This window comes from Hyperoodon ampullatus (assembly GCF_949752795.1).
Source record: "Hyperoodon ampullatus genome assembly, chromosome: 12".
Classification (NCBI taxonomy): Eukaryota; Metazoa; Chordata; class Mammalia; order Artiodactyla; family Ziphiidae; genus Hyperoodon; species Hyperoodon ampullatus.
In genome coordinates, this window is record NC_136925.1 from 38,192,000 (window position 1) to 38,206,356 (window position 14,357).

General features: G+C 38.0%; 1 protein-coding gene across 1 annotated transcript in view; it reads right to left on the reverse strand.

Annotated features, from left to right (window-relative positions):
- The window catches only part of PDSS2 (decaprenyl diphosphate synthase subunit 2), a gene marked incomplete at both ends in the record, with an annotated part of 268,075 nt that overhangs the window by 155,360 nt on the left and 98,358 nt on the right, over nucleotides 1–14,357 (reverse strand). The window contains one exon of the mRNA XM_079716464.1: nucleotides 5,317–5,451. Coding sequence (XP_079572590.1) covers nucleotides 5,317–5,451 — 135 coding nt within the window. The remainder of the gene's footprint in view (nucleotides 1–5,316; nucleotides 5,452–14,357) is intronic.

Below are 14,357 nucleotides of genomic sequence, written 5' to 3' on the forward strand. Positions count from 1 at the left end.
AAGAACTTGTTCTAGATCCCTCTCCTTGGCTTGAAAAAAACCATTTTCATGTTCACAGGGTGTGCTGCTGGTATATGCATGTTTGTGTCCAAATTTCCCCTTTTTTAAAATAAGGACACTAAATTAGGGTCCATTCTAATAACCCTCATTTTAACTTGATTACATCAATAAAGACCCTATCTCCAAATAAGGCCACATTGTGAGAACAAGGGGTTAGGACTTCAACATATGAATTTTAGGGGGGACACAATTCAATCCATAACATCTATATACATGAACCTGGTCTCTATTATGTAAATTCATACATTCATATAACAATTATGTACTGAGTGCCCACTACAGTGCTGGCACTCTGTGAGTCCTGCTACGTACTATGTACCAGACCACATGTCTTTGGTCAGTCTGTTCGTTACTTCCTTTGCCTAGAACGCAACCACCTTTTACCAAACCCCTTGACTACCTGCTTTCCTCCAACTGACAACCTCCTAGTTACCTTCAAAACCCACTTATAAATTCCCTATTTTGTAAAGTTCAAATGGTCTCTTTTTCTGAAATTTTCTCCTTTCCTCTCCCAACATATTTAATTGCTCCAAAGAATTGTTTATACTTTACTTACAGTATCTATAGCATCATATTACAGTTGTTTGTAAACTTGTATGTTCCCTGGCTTGATGATAATAAGGTCACAGAGGGTAAATACCATACAGTATTCAGCTTGTATCTCCTGCACTAAGCATAGTGCCTGGAACACCACAGAGTAATTGCTTAATAAGAGTTTGTTTAATGAGTGATCAAAGCAGGGTGTTCAATTTAACAAGACCCAATAGGAAAAAATTGAAGGAGAAACATGAACAGACACAGAGACCCAACAGACAACTATTGCTAAAATCTAAACAAGAAGTAGAGCTTCCCTGGTGGTGCAGCAATTAAGAATCTGCCTGCCAATGCAGGGGACATGGGTTCGAGCCCTGGTCCAGGAAGATCTCACATGCCGTGGAGCAACTAAGCCTGTGCGCCACAACTACTGAAGCCTGCGCACCTAGAGCCCGTGCTCTGCAACAGGAGAAGCCACCGCAATGGGAAGCCCGCACACTGCAATGAAGAGTAGCCCCCGCTCGCCGCAACTAGAGAAAGCCCGTGTGTGGCAATGAAGACCCAACGCAGCCAAAAATAAATAAATAAATATTTAAAAATAAAATAAATAAATAAACATGAAGTAACAAAGACCTGTAATGGGAGAGTGGAAAGTTAACTGAAAGAAAAAGAGACCTGGAGAAACTTGTGAGTTGTTGGTTTATTAGACACAGAAGATAAAAGAGTGGGAGTAACCAAGGATTACCAAATTCACTGGGATAACTGGGTGACAGAAACAGCAAAATATTAATTAAGGTGCCACTGTTATTAACAGATAAACCCTAAAGTTTAAGTGGTTGAACAAATAGATTTTTCCTCTCACACATCAAGTCAACATGGATATTCCTGATGGACAGGTGGCTCTCCTCCAAGGGGTGCAGGTACCTTTCATCTTGAATTGGTCACTTCCAAAATCACCTGCTTAAGGTATACTGCAAATATAAGATTTTTATGGTCAGGAAATTGTAAATTTCATTTATCCTTATATTTTATTGGCTAGATCTCGTTCATACGGCCCAGCCAACTGCAAAGGAAGGCTGGGAAATGCAGTCTAGCTGAATACTCAGGAAGAAAAGAAAAGAAAATGTGCTTGGCAAATGTTTTAATCGCTTCTAATACAGTTAACAAGAGGTGGTAGGAAATTTCAGGGAATGAAGGTAGAGTGAAAATTTGTGGTCTGTTTATAATTGCTAGTTAGATGAGAAATATTTGAGTCAGTTCTTCCTAAACCAACTGAGAAAACTGAACCATTAGTCACAAAATTCACCTGCATTTCTTTAAATGTAATAATCATATAACACTAGAGAAGTCTATACTTTGTTATGCTATGTATTATATATTACATGATCTATCTTTTGTACACAAAATATAAACATCCTATCATTAAGAATAAGTTATAAACATTTTCCCAGTTGTGGCTAGGGATGCTTGTAAATTTAGTAATACTTTTTTTTGCCTGATCACCTTTGTAACCAACTTTTAAAGTCAGGGTTGGTAGAATAAACCTAAAGTCCACGGTCTTGTTTGAAAAAGGTTATGGTAGATGTTTACAGTGCATTTTTATAAATGTGACTCACCTGTTTTTCAAAATGCAGTTATTACATTTTAGCCTAAATTCTGCCTCTCTTGGCCATTATGTGATAAGTTCACGAGACACATCTACAAGATATATCCAGCAGTTATATCCTTAGGCCAAATAAAAGAGGTCACCTAACTCACTTTTGTTCCCTTAGGTAATTTACTCAGGTTCCATTAACTGACATCAAAGTCAAGTTTATGAGAGAAAAACACCAACAATGTAAATCCCAGTAGTTAAGAGGTGAATTTAAAAGCTCCCAAAACAGTACTTCCCTCAAATGTTAAATAATTCACTGTGGCATTATAGATACAAGCCTCCAGCAAAAGTTACACTTGAACAATTAAGCTAGCAGGAGCCAAACAAATGACTTCAGGGGTAGAGAAACAAATGAATGGTTTCTCGTAGTAGTATGCCAAATCACATTTTCACATTAACCAGTGTGTAGAACAGCCAAGCATCACCAATGACTTCCTAGATAAAGTTTGATTACAGAAAAACAGCCTGGAACCACAAACCAGGATTATTCCCTAAATGTAACTGTGGATTCTATACACTTGGGTATGAAACCCATTTATGCCATTTGGAAAAATTTTATATTCATAATGTACCACCTACTCTTTTGCAGAGTTCTTTTACAATTGCTCATATTACAACAACCATCTACCAAATGCATTATGTTCCTGTAAAGGATCAGAAGGTGATGCAGCTATTTCTTAGAGGCTAAATAAGAAATTGGAAACACGAGGTCACAACACAGTGCACTGTGTACATACAATAAAGATAACAGCATCTGCATAGTAGAAAGAAATACACTTTAGATTTAAATTCTAACTCCATCACTTTCTACCTAGAGGATTTTAGACAAGTCTTAATCTCAGCATTAGTTTCTTTTTCTATAAAATGGGGACTATTCATTTATGCAATAAATATTTACTGAACACCTATCATGTGTTGAATACTTCCAAGTGTTATTTTAGGATTAGTGATAGTAAACCATAGCTGGTATTCATTAGAGGCGTGTATGGCTACCCAAATGCAAGAGCAGATGACTGACCATGGACTTCCCTGGTGGTACAGTGGTTAAGAATCCACCTGTCAATGCAGGGAACATGGGTTCGAGCCCCGGTCCGGGAAGATCCCACATGCCACGGGGCAACTAAGCCCGTGCGCCACAACTACTGAGCCCACATCCCACAACGACTGAAGCCTGCACACATAGAGCCTGTGCTCCACAACAAAGACAAGCCACCACAATGAGAGCCCGCACACTGCAACAAAGAGTAGCCCCCGCTCGCTGCAACTAGAGAAAACCCACGCACAGCAACGAAGACCCAACTCAGCCAAGAATAAATAAATAAATTTAAAGAAAGAGCAGATGACTGACCAATAAAACGGTTAAAGTCAGAGACTGAAAAATCAATGGAGTTCCAAACAGGAAACAGAGATACATGGTTACAAGGTGATGTGAGGTCTAATTCCTTTCCAGGGACTAACAGGTTATTGGTATTCATTGCAGATGTTTATGTATTTTCTCTAATTATTTCAACTGAACTCAGCCAACAGCTTTTCTACAAAATTTACAGGGTAAAATTTTGAGCTCCAATTCAAACAGGTTGGGGAAGGATGTAGACAGATGCATTGAAGATTTGCCAAGTTACTGTCCGTTCATAAGTTTTCCTAGACATACTTAAGGGAAGACCTTTTTTGGTATACTAATTTAATGGCTAGTCTAATCTACAAGTGAAATAAATTTTTTGAATCAGACTAGAAAAGCCGAATAAAATTAAGAAGGAAAAAAACCAAAACAAACATGAGATTTGGAAGAAAGAGAACTATAGTTAGAGCCTGAACTTTTCCTCATTTACTAGTCATGTCACCTTGAAAAACATCTCAAGGTTTCTGAAACTCAGTTTTCTCAAGAGTAAAATAAGTATAATGACAATTCTTACCTATGGAATTGTTGTAAGGGTCAAATGGGATAACTGTCATTAAAATGATCAGTAACCTACAAAGCACTAAATAAATATAAATTATCACAGAGTGAACAGGAACTGAAAATGATCCTAAGATATTTCTTCTAGTGAAGACACTTATGTGGATCAATGGTAAAAGCTCTGCAAAATTACCCTGGCTAGAGGAGAGGCCATTTGTAACCCAACAGTGATAATCTTTGCTTGCTTGTTAATGAAGAAGGTCACTGGACTTCATAGCAGGCAAGCTAGTCATCCTTAAATATTACAGAAGAAAAAAAACATTTATGGGTAAGACTACCAGGAATTTTTTAAAAATCTAAGATGTGGATTTGTTTTTAGAGTAAATAAATAAAAGATATATTAACCGTAAGCTGAAGTTTCTAGAAATACTTCTTTTTGTGAGGAAAATTTTCCTGTCGCCCGTGTTTCTGGGTGGTTTTAATTTCAGGTGCCCAAGTCCACTTGCAGACTATTACTTCCCTACAGGCTTCTAACACAGTGCCAAGTATACTGCTAAGATCTGATATATTATTACTAAAAAACATGCAGTCATTTAAAAAAGCAAAACTGAAAATTTAAAGTTTGTTTTATATGCAGCAAAAAATGACTGATACGTACTCATAAATTTATTTTTTAATCTAAATGTGTGAGATGTAAAAGTTTCTTATTCCAGTCACTTTAATAAAAACCTCTTCACCATAAAAATAAGCAAAATAAAATAAATGATATAGCACTGAAGTAGACATCTCCTAAAATGGTAGTTGCATCATTATATACACAACAAAGTTATCATATTGAGTAGGTTTAAAAATCATGAATCCTGGACTAAATGACATAGAGTTCTCTACAGAAATACAATGATACCATGATGGGGCAGGAGGGTAGTGTTCAATAGGAAAGTTTAAATGCTCAAGGCAGAAATGAGAAATATTAGACACAAAATTCACCAGAGTTACATACAAAGCAGCTAAGCCATTAGATTTGTTAAGAATAACAAAAATCCATGTTTTAACTTTACAAAATATTTTAATCTATCTTTGAATCAGAGAATGACAAAAAACTAAACAGTGATTTCTACTGACCATTGTAAGAAAACATGCTTTAGAGAGCAATGTCAAAATTTCTTCTTACCATGAATAGATACCACTGACCATGTCATAGCTCTGACATGAAGCATTCACACTGCTGGGCCCAGCTGCCTTAGAAATAAGTAGCACCACCAAGCCCCTCAACTGGAGGTTATTCTGGCTGTCGTGTACAAGGCCCCTGCCAACAAGTAAAGAAAGAAGAGAATTAACACACCCTCACAAAATCAGTCAGATCAAATTAGAGAATTGCTGCAAATACACCCATGCTTTCAAAATCAGACAATGGGACTTGTTGAAAAGAAATAGGATTGGTGGAAGAAAGAGGAAGCAACAAGTTCAGGAAACAACTAGAGAAACCCATGGCTGGTTTTGAAAGTGACAATATCAAAATTGTGAGGCCTAATGATTTGGCTTCCTCCTCTTTCTGGGTTTTCCCACTGTCTATACCCTACCACGCAAGCTTAACCATTTGCTCTGATAATGAGAGGAACCCATAGTTTTAAACTGTTCTGTGGTAGCTGACAGCAGGTGAAATACAAATTGTATGGCTTGGATGAAGTGGTATTATGTGGCGATGATGCTGGTAAGGGGAAGTGGTAAAAAATGGTTTCTGTCTTCACAGGTAGAAAATTTATTTGAGAAGTAAAATGGAAATGAATGCCATGGGCAAATATCTTGCCATTTCTTATTTTTTATGCAAAGAATAATCATTCTAGACAATGTTGGTCTTTTACATAAAATGTAATATTTTTTTGCTATGAGGATTGAATTTTTATAATTTCTACTACAACTAAGGTCAGTAATACTTTCTAAGATTATATGTTTAAGTATTGCAAATGGTTGTCATACAAGAACTAAATGGCATCATTAAAAAAAGAAAAAAGACAGAAAACTATGGGTAACATATTATAATAAATTAATATTTAGAACAATGTTCATGAGCATTAATCAAATAGGTTACACCAAAGTATACATAAATAACATATAAATAGAATTCTTGAATGTGGCGAAAACAGTAAAAATTTTTTTATTAATTTGTATTGGAGTATAGTTGATTTACAATGCTGTGTTTGTGTCTGCTGTACAGCAAAGTGAATCAGTTATACGTATACATATATCCACTTTTTTTAGGTTCTATTCCCATATAGGTCATTACAGAGTACTGAGTAGACTTCCCTGTGCTATACAGTAGGTTCTTATTAGTTATGTACTTTATATATAGTAGCGTGTATATGTTGACCCCAATCTCCCAATTTATCCCTCCCCACCTTTCCCCCTTGGTAACCATAAGTTTGCTTTCCAAATCTGTGACTCTGTTTCTAAAAACAGTAAAATTTTGTATTTTAATACTTCACTGAATTATTAAGACTTCCTTGGGTGAATTCTGAACAACAAATTAATTTAAATTAAGTAAGCTAACATAGCCAGAATTAATGAGTCAGTCCATTACTTAAGAAAATTTTCACCCTTCATGCCTCCAAATAAATTTTTAAAAGGGTCCCTTCTTGCTCTTTCAATAGTTTCAAAATAAGACAGATCTTCAGGCTCTCTGCAAGACAACAGTTACAGCTCTTTCTCTACTTATATTTTCTCCTTAATCTAGTAAGTGACCTTCAGCAAGTTAGAGGGGTTAATGATTTTTACAAAGAAGTTCTAATATCTGTTAATTTAAGGTAATTAAGCTATATTATAGTAGAAACAAATAATCACCAGAGATGTCCAAAGCTCTGTATTATTATGTAACAATCTACTTAAATCCTACAGACCTGAACTGTTGGGAGGCTGCGAAGCACCCTATTTTTGAAGAAGAAAATGTAAAATGGGAGCACTCTCCAAATTTTTTGCTTTGAATTACAGATTTTAACTTACGCTACTAGACCCTTATTTATGTATTACCTGAGGTAAATAATAATAATATTAAAGAGAAGCTCTGAATTGGCTCCTAATTCTAGAAAGGGAAAAGAGGAAGGTGAGGATGTGTGTGTGGCTGTGTTTGGGGGGTTGAGCCTGGTTAGGAATGAAGGATATGAAGGTAAGAACTCATATCCTCTAATGAAGGATATGAGGGTAAGAACTCTGACAGCTGGCCAAGTCACGCTGAAGAAATAGTCCTGGCAACAGTTCTGACAACATCTTCCTCAAATTTCTCAGAGAGGGGATCTTTCACAGAGGACACATACATCATCATCATCATCATCATCATCAAAATACAACAGCAGCAGCAGCAACAACAAATCCTTACATAGGACTTTATATATGCCAGGGACTATTCTAAGCATTTTACTATATATTACTATATATTAATTATTTACTATATATTAATTAAATTAATTCACAACAACTCTATGAGGAAGGTACCACAATTACTTTGATTTTACAGATGAGGAGAATGAGGCACACAGAGAGATCAAGCAACTTGTTCAAGGTACCACAGACAGTAGAGCCTTGATAGAGCCAGGATTTGAACCCAGGCCACTTGGCCCTAGAGTCTATATACATGCTTACCCATTATGCTATAGTGACTCTCCATCTGCTTCACCTCATGTACCAACTATTTGCTAAGTCAGTAGAATAGTGACCGCTTTAGAACCAGGTTTGAAAAATCCTTCCGCTGTTTATTAGCTGTATGACTCAGACTATCACCTCTTCCGTAAAATGAGATTAACAACATCTACTTTCTGTAGTCATTGTATGGAACAGACAACATGAGTGAAGCATAAACCACTGTGGAAGCACATGGAAGGTGACAAGGTGATCAGAAAACTACATCTCTCTCCTTATTACTTTTTTAAAAAATTTATTTATTTATTTATTTATTTATTTATTTATTTAGGCTGCATTGGGTCTTCATTGCTGTGCGCAGGATTTCTCTCTAGTTGTGGCGAGCGGGGGTTACTCTTTGTTGTGGTGCGTGGGCTTCTCACTGCGGTGGCTTCTCTTGTCGCGGAGCACGAGTTCTAGGCATGCAGGCTCAGTAGTTGTGATGCATGGGCTTAGGTGCTCCGTGGCATGTGGGATCTTCCCGGACCAGGGCTCGAACCCGTGTCCCCTGCATTGGCAGGCAGATTCTTAACCACTGCGCCACCAGGGAAGTCCCTCTCCTTATTACTTTTTTGCCATCTATTTTTTTCTCAACTCTTATATTTTCTTTTTCTTTTACTGTTTCTCCTTCTGTCTCTCAAAGTCTTACCCACTACCAGCATATATAATTTCCTATAAATACTGTTTCCTTTTCTACCCCCCAACATAACAAAAGTTAAGGAATTCTTCCAACCATGACCCCGAAACATCATGTATCACTGAAACACTGGCCACTTTCAGAATGCATTACTGAAAAGGTCAGGAAAAGAAACTATAGTAGACCAGTTTCCAGAAATCAAGAGAGCAGTCAGAAAAGCATACCTTCTACCCATCAATTTTCACACAAGACAGTAGTTAACAACCCAGAGAACAGATTAACAGGTTGAGTAAATTAAAGGTTTCCAAAACACCACATCTTTAAATTCACTTCATTAACACCCTTAAAAAAAAAGTACAAAGATAATTCGATAATGTTCACAGCTCAAAAACTAGCTCACAACAAAAATAAGAAATTTTGCTCCTGAGCATAAATAGTCCCTAGGATTCTAAACTTGCAGAGTTAATGTTTCATATAGTCCAGGTCATACTTCACCTGGAACACTATGATTTATTCTGAGTGCCTCTCTTAAGGAGAAATACTGACAAGCTGGAGCATATCCAGAAGATGGTGAAATCATATACTGCCACATGCTTGGCTGACCAAAAAAAAAAAAAAAATTAATGCTAGCTTGGAGAACAGTAAAGTTGGTGTTCTCAAATTTATGCAGTCAAAAATGTAGTAAATGCTTACTACATGTCAGGTACAGTGCTAAACAGAGAGTGGAGGACATGATGGTGAGCAATGGTGAGCTGTGGTCTCCCTCCATGTGGATAATACAGTCTGGATTTAAAATAATAATAAAATATGGCATGAGCTACTTTAGGAGATGAACAAGGGCAACTAACATAGGCACAGAGAAAGGGCAACTAACATAAGCAGGGGTGAAGGAGTGGTGAAAGGGACCTCCCTGAGACCTAAAGGATGAGACGAAGTAGTCAGGGGAGCTGAAGCAAGGAGGGGAAGTGAAAAAAGAGTGTTCTAGAGAGGAGACAGTATGTGTGAAAGTTTGGAGGAGAAAGAGGAGGACACAGCTGTCTCCAGAATCAATAGGGCAGGAATACAGTGTGTGAAGAGCAGGGTTGGGAGAATTAAAGCTAGAGGAGCACATGATGACTGTCTGCTCATCTGAAAGGGTACCATAAGGATAGGCGATAGACCTGGTAAGTATTACTTTAGAGACTGACACTAATAGACAGAAAATATAGCTGGTGAATTTTGGCTCGACATGAAGAAATTAAAAAACAGAGGAGTCTCTGTTGATGCTGAGTCCCTTGAGAATAAAGATGTTTAAGAAGCTGCACATGGGCTTCCCTGGTGGCACAGTGGTTGGGAGTCCGCCTGCCGATGCAGGGGGCACGGGTTCGTGCCCCGGTCCGGGAAGATCCCACATGCCGCGGAGCGGCTGGGCCCGTGAGCCATGGCCGCTGGGCCTGCGCGTCTGGAGCCTGTGCTCCGCGGCGGGAGAGGCCACAGCAGTGAGAGGCCCGTGTACCGCAAAAAAAAAAAAAAAAAAAAGGCTGCACAGCCTCTGATACAACACATTAGAGGGAGGCCTGGACTATTCAACATCTGGGTTTTTCTCTTACTCTGTGATTCTTTATTATCTCACTTTACTACATTTAATTATCTAATACTCTACAATATGTATAATAAGTATAAAAATTGGGAGAATTCGTTAACATCATCTAAGTGTCATAAGCGAAAGCAATATTTAGTATCTTGTAATCTTTATCACTAAAATTCTACAGAATTGTTTTCCTTTCACTAATATATATTTTTTAAAAAACCCCAAAAAACCTTTATCATTCATTCAACTAATGCAGACCGAAAACCTTCCATACATCAGGCACAGTGCTTGGCATAGATGTCATGGTGAGCAAAACCAGGCACGGAGCTTGTGAAGCTTACAACCTAGTGGAAGAGACTGGTAATAATGAAAGAATGATAAATAAATGTAAAATTACAATAGTAATAAATGCCACAAAGGAAAAAGAGAGATGATGCTGTGAGAGCTTACAACTGGGAACTAGCCTAGCAGGGAAAGTCAGAGGCTTCCTTAGGAAATGATGACCGAGTTGACACCCAAAGGAAGATGTGAAAGAGGGGTGTGGGAAGAGAATAGGTAAGGGCAGTGTCTCCACAGCACAAGAATGAGCACATGCAAGGCTGAGTACACTGTACAAAATGAGGCTAGAGGCAGACAGAGACCAGACCACACAGGTCAAACAGGCCATGACTGGATGTTAGCTCTTTATCCAAAGAGCAATGTGAAGCCACCACAGTAACTTAAGCATCTGGTCATGTAATCAGATATTTTTAAAAAAATACAAAAAAAGAAAAAAAAAAGAAAAACTTCTATCATCAATGTGGAAAAATGACTTAGGTGTCTGTTTGGGGTGGGGGGGACAAAGTGGATATGAGGAGACCGGTTAGAAGGCTTTTGTGGTAGTCAAAGAGAAATATGGGGGTAGCTTGGTGGACAAACAAGAGGTGTAGCAAATCTAAAGTAATATTTCAACTCAATTTAAATATATGTCAGATACTACGTAGTCCTGGGAAATTAGCTATTATAGATATATCACTAATTTAAAATAATATTCTGAAAAGTCTGTAAGTTGAATTTTGGGGGGACAAACTTGGCCTTCAAAATTCTGCTCCAGAGCTACAATAGATCAACAGTAAACACGAATATTCTAATAGCTTTACAATTTCATGGAAATTAGGATTGAATAAGTGAACTCTGTGCAACCCAGCTCTATAGCCTTCTCACATTATGGCTTCTATGGCTAACTGCAGTTCCTACTGCATCATCCTATCTTTCCACAACTATTAACTAGTTTCTCTTCCTTAACCCTATCCTATAAGTATTTCAAATCCTCAAATGACAGTTATGGCATCTTTCCATATTCTCTCAAATTCTATTTCTTCAACACATATACTAAGAGGTATACAAAGAAATAAGAGGTCTAATAAAAGAGCTATAATAATGTGTTCCAAAAATGGTTAAACTGTATAATATTAAGGAACAGATAACAAAGATAGTAGAGTAACAAAAAGCTACTCTTTTTGTTACAAAAAGTAACAAAGGAAGAAAGAAAACCACTTCTTGTTAGAGGTGTGCCTGCCTCACAGTAGAGACAGAATTCAGACTGTGCCTTAAAGATGGTCAAATTTCCCTGAGCAGACAATGGAGGAAGAAGTGGGATGGAGTTATTGGAATGGAAAAATGGTATTTTAGGAGAAAGGAACAGGTTAGAGTAATAAGCAGGTAAAAGTATGGCGAGCAGGCTCAGGAGCTGTGGGGCTGCCCATCTGGGCAATGTGTGAAGGTGAACAAGCCCAGAAGACAGCCTGAAGAGTGAAAGGCCTTGAAAGGTTTAGAGTCAGGGCATCATCCTGCAGGCAATCTGAAGGCATGGATGATTTGTCAGCAAGGGAGCAATGTGATTAAAGCTAAAGACTAAAAGTGTTACTCTGGGCCTAATATTGTTACTCTGGCAATAGTGTGCTGGGTGCAGGGGAAAGGAGAGGGAAGATTAGTTAGAAGTAGTTTCTTCCAATATTCCAGGTGAGAGATAATGAGGGCCTAATTTAGGGTAGTGGCAGCAGGGATGGGAAAGAAAAAGCTGAAGGATGGCAGCAGCATGGAGGTGGATCAGGCTAGTCTGGCCAACTGACTGCATGAGGGAGACAACAGGAAGGGATCAGGAAGGGATCAGGAAGCAAAGGAAAGATAAGGGCTGAATTTAAGATTCAAACCTGTTTGCCGGAGGTGATGATGCTAGCATTAGCAAGGACTGGAAAGAAAAGGAGTGTTAATGGGGAATTAATGAGTTCAGTTTTGGACATGTTAACTTTGAATGCAAGAAGGACTTCCAGATGGAGATGCCCAGCAGGCACCTGGAAATGCTGCAGGTATAGATTTGGGAAGCATCTTTGTAGAGGATGACGGCTGAAGCAGTAGGAATTGATGGATGAGATTTTGGGGGGAGAAAAAGGAGAAAAGAGGGGGAAGGGAAGAGGGAAAAGGACGGTATGGGAGGAGAGAAAGGGAATCTTAGACAACTCCTATATGTAGGGAACTGAGGGAGGATGAGTGACCCATGTGAAAGAACACAGTATGTCCACAAACAAATAAAAGGGGTCTCCACAGACACCCAGAAAGAAGAGTGAACAGATATGCACAACAGGGGCAGAGAACTGTGTGCCGTGTATAGGAACTGGGGCCAGGTATTTGCCTCTTCCATGGGCTTTTAGAGTATTTATTATAAAGTTCTAGTTTGGCACTTAATACACTGAATAATAAAAATGACAACAATGACACAGACAACAATGCTTACAACATACTATAATGCCAGGCATGTGCTGTTTTACATGCATACACTCTTATTCTCACAAAAACCACGTAAAGGAACTGGTAATATCTCTTTACAGATGAGGAGAATTAGCAAGCAGGCTTAGAGAACTTAAATAATTACTAGTTACACTAGTCAACTAGTAATATAAGTGCCAAGATTTAGACATAATTTGGACTCCAAAGTCCAGGAGACTTTGCAGCCTTGCTATTTAATTATTTGTTCTCAGGTACTCCTCAGGAAGCTATGAGAACCTTGAGGGCTCTCAGGCTTAGTTACCTTTGGATGCCCTGCACCAAGCAGAGTAACTGACACAGAATAGGTCTCAAAAAATGCGAGATGAGAGAATAAATAACTTCCAAGAAGTAGAGAAGCAGACACTATCATAAACATCTTTCCCAAATAGACCTATTGCTATTCCAAACTCTCCTCATCTCTCCTATCATCCATTTGCTACATTCAACCATCCAGCTCTGAAGTCTTGAGTCCCTCCTTCCTAAATCATAGTGGATTCTTTAAAAGTGACAGCCACACAAGAGAAAAGCCCCAATACATTCCAAGAAAACATGCTGAGATTTATTTTAATGCAATGTTGAAAAGTTACTGTGTATAAGAGTCATGTCATATCAAAGGACCTATCTTAAGTTTTAAATAGAGAGAACTCAATATACTGGAGTCTTTATGTGTTTTGTTTCTTCATTTAGGAGAACTGACTGAATTCACTACTGCATCAGTACCCGTGAGAGGAGGCTACCCTCACTTTAACAGAAGGTAGGGGTAGTTCCAGATGGAGAGCTGAGGTAGGATGGCAGAATTGGAGCATGAGAGAAAACTTTTGAGATTTATGCTCAAGAGTTCAGAATTCTTCATCAGTAGAGAATTGTTTAAATAAACTGTGGTACATCCCCACAATGGACTATCAAAAAAAAAAAAGTGTTCAGAATTCTAATGTATGCCAGTGATTCAAATCACAATATTTTGGTAAATTGATAATCAAATATTAAGGAAACAATTTATCACCTACAAGGGATCATCACCCTCAAGTTAGCTCAAAGCTCCCGAGACTAAAACTGAACGGGAAAAATCAGCACTTCCCAGACCCCCCCCAAGGAGAACTCCCTCCAGTGCTAAAATCTAGAGGTATAGAGTTTGTTTCACAATTTGATTACCCCACTTTAATATATCTAGTTCTAATAAATCAATCCAGAAAATGTAAGCATAAAAGATGGATGTCAAATCTAACATACATGAGGTGGCTTGGTTGATAAGACTCCTAATAATGCTTGTGACTGTGACCCCTAGTCAAAAAGTTTTTAAAATTTACATACAGATAACTGAAACAAAAGAACTGACTAGAAGATGCACAATTTTTGCCAAAGAATCACAGGAATACCCTGATCTTCTCTATTCTTTTTTTTTTAATGTTGACTGTAACCGGCTAAATTGATCTTGTGACCCACTAACGAGCTGCAACCTGCAGTTTTTTGTAAAACAATGTTTTAAGTCATGCCTAGTATGTGATATATTAAGAGAACTAGAAGTAAATGT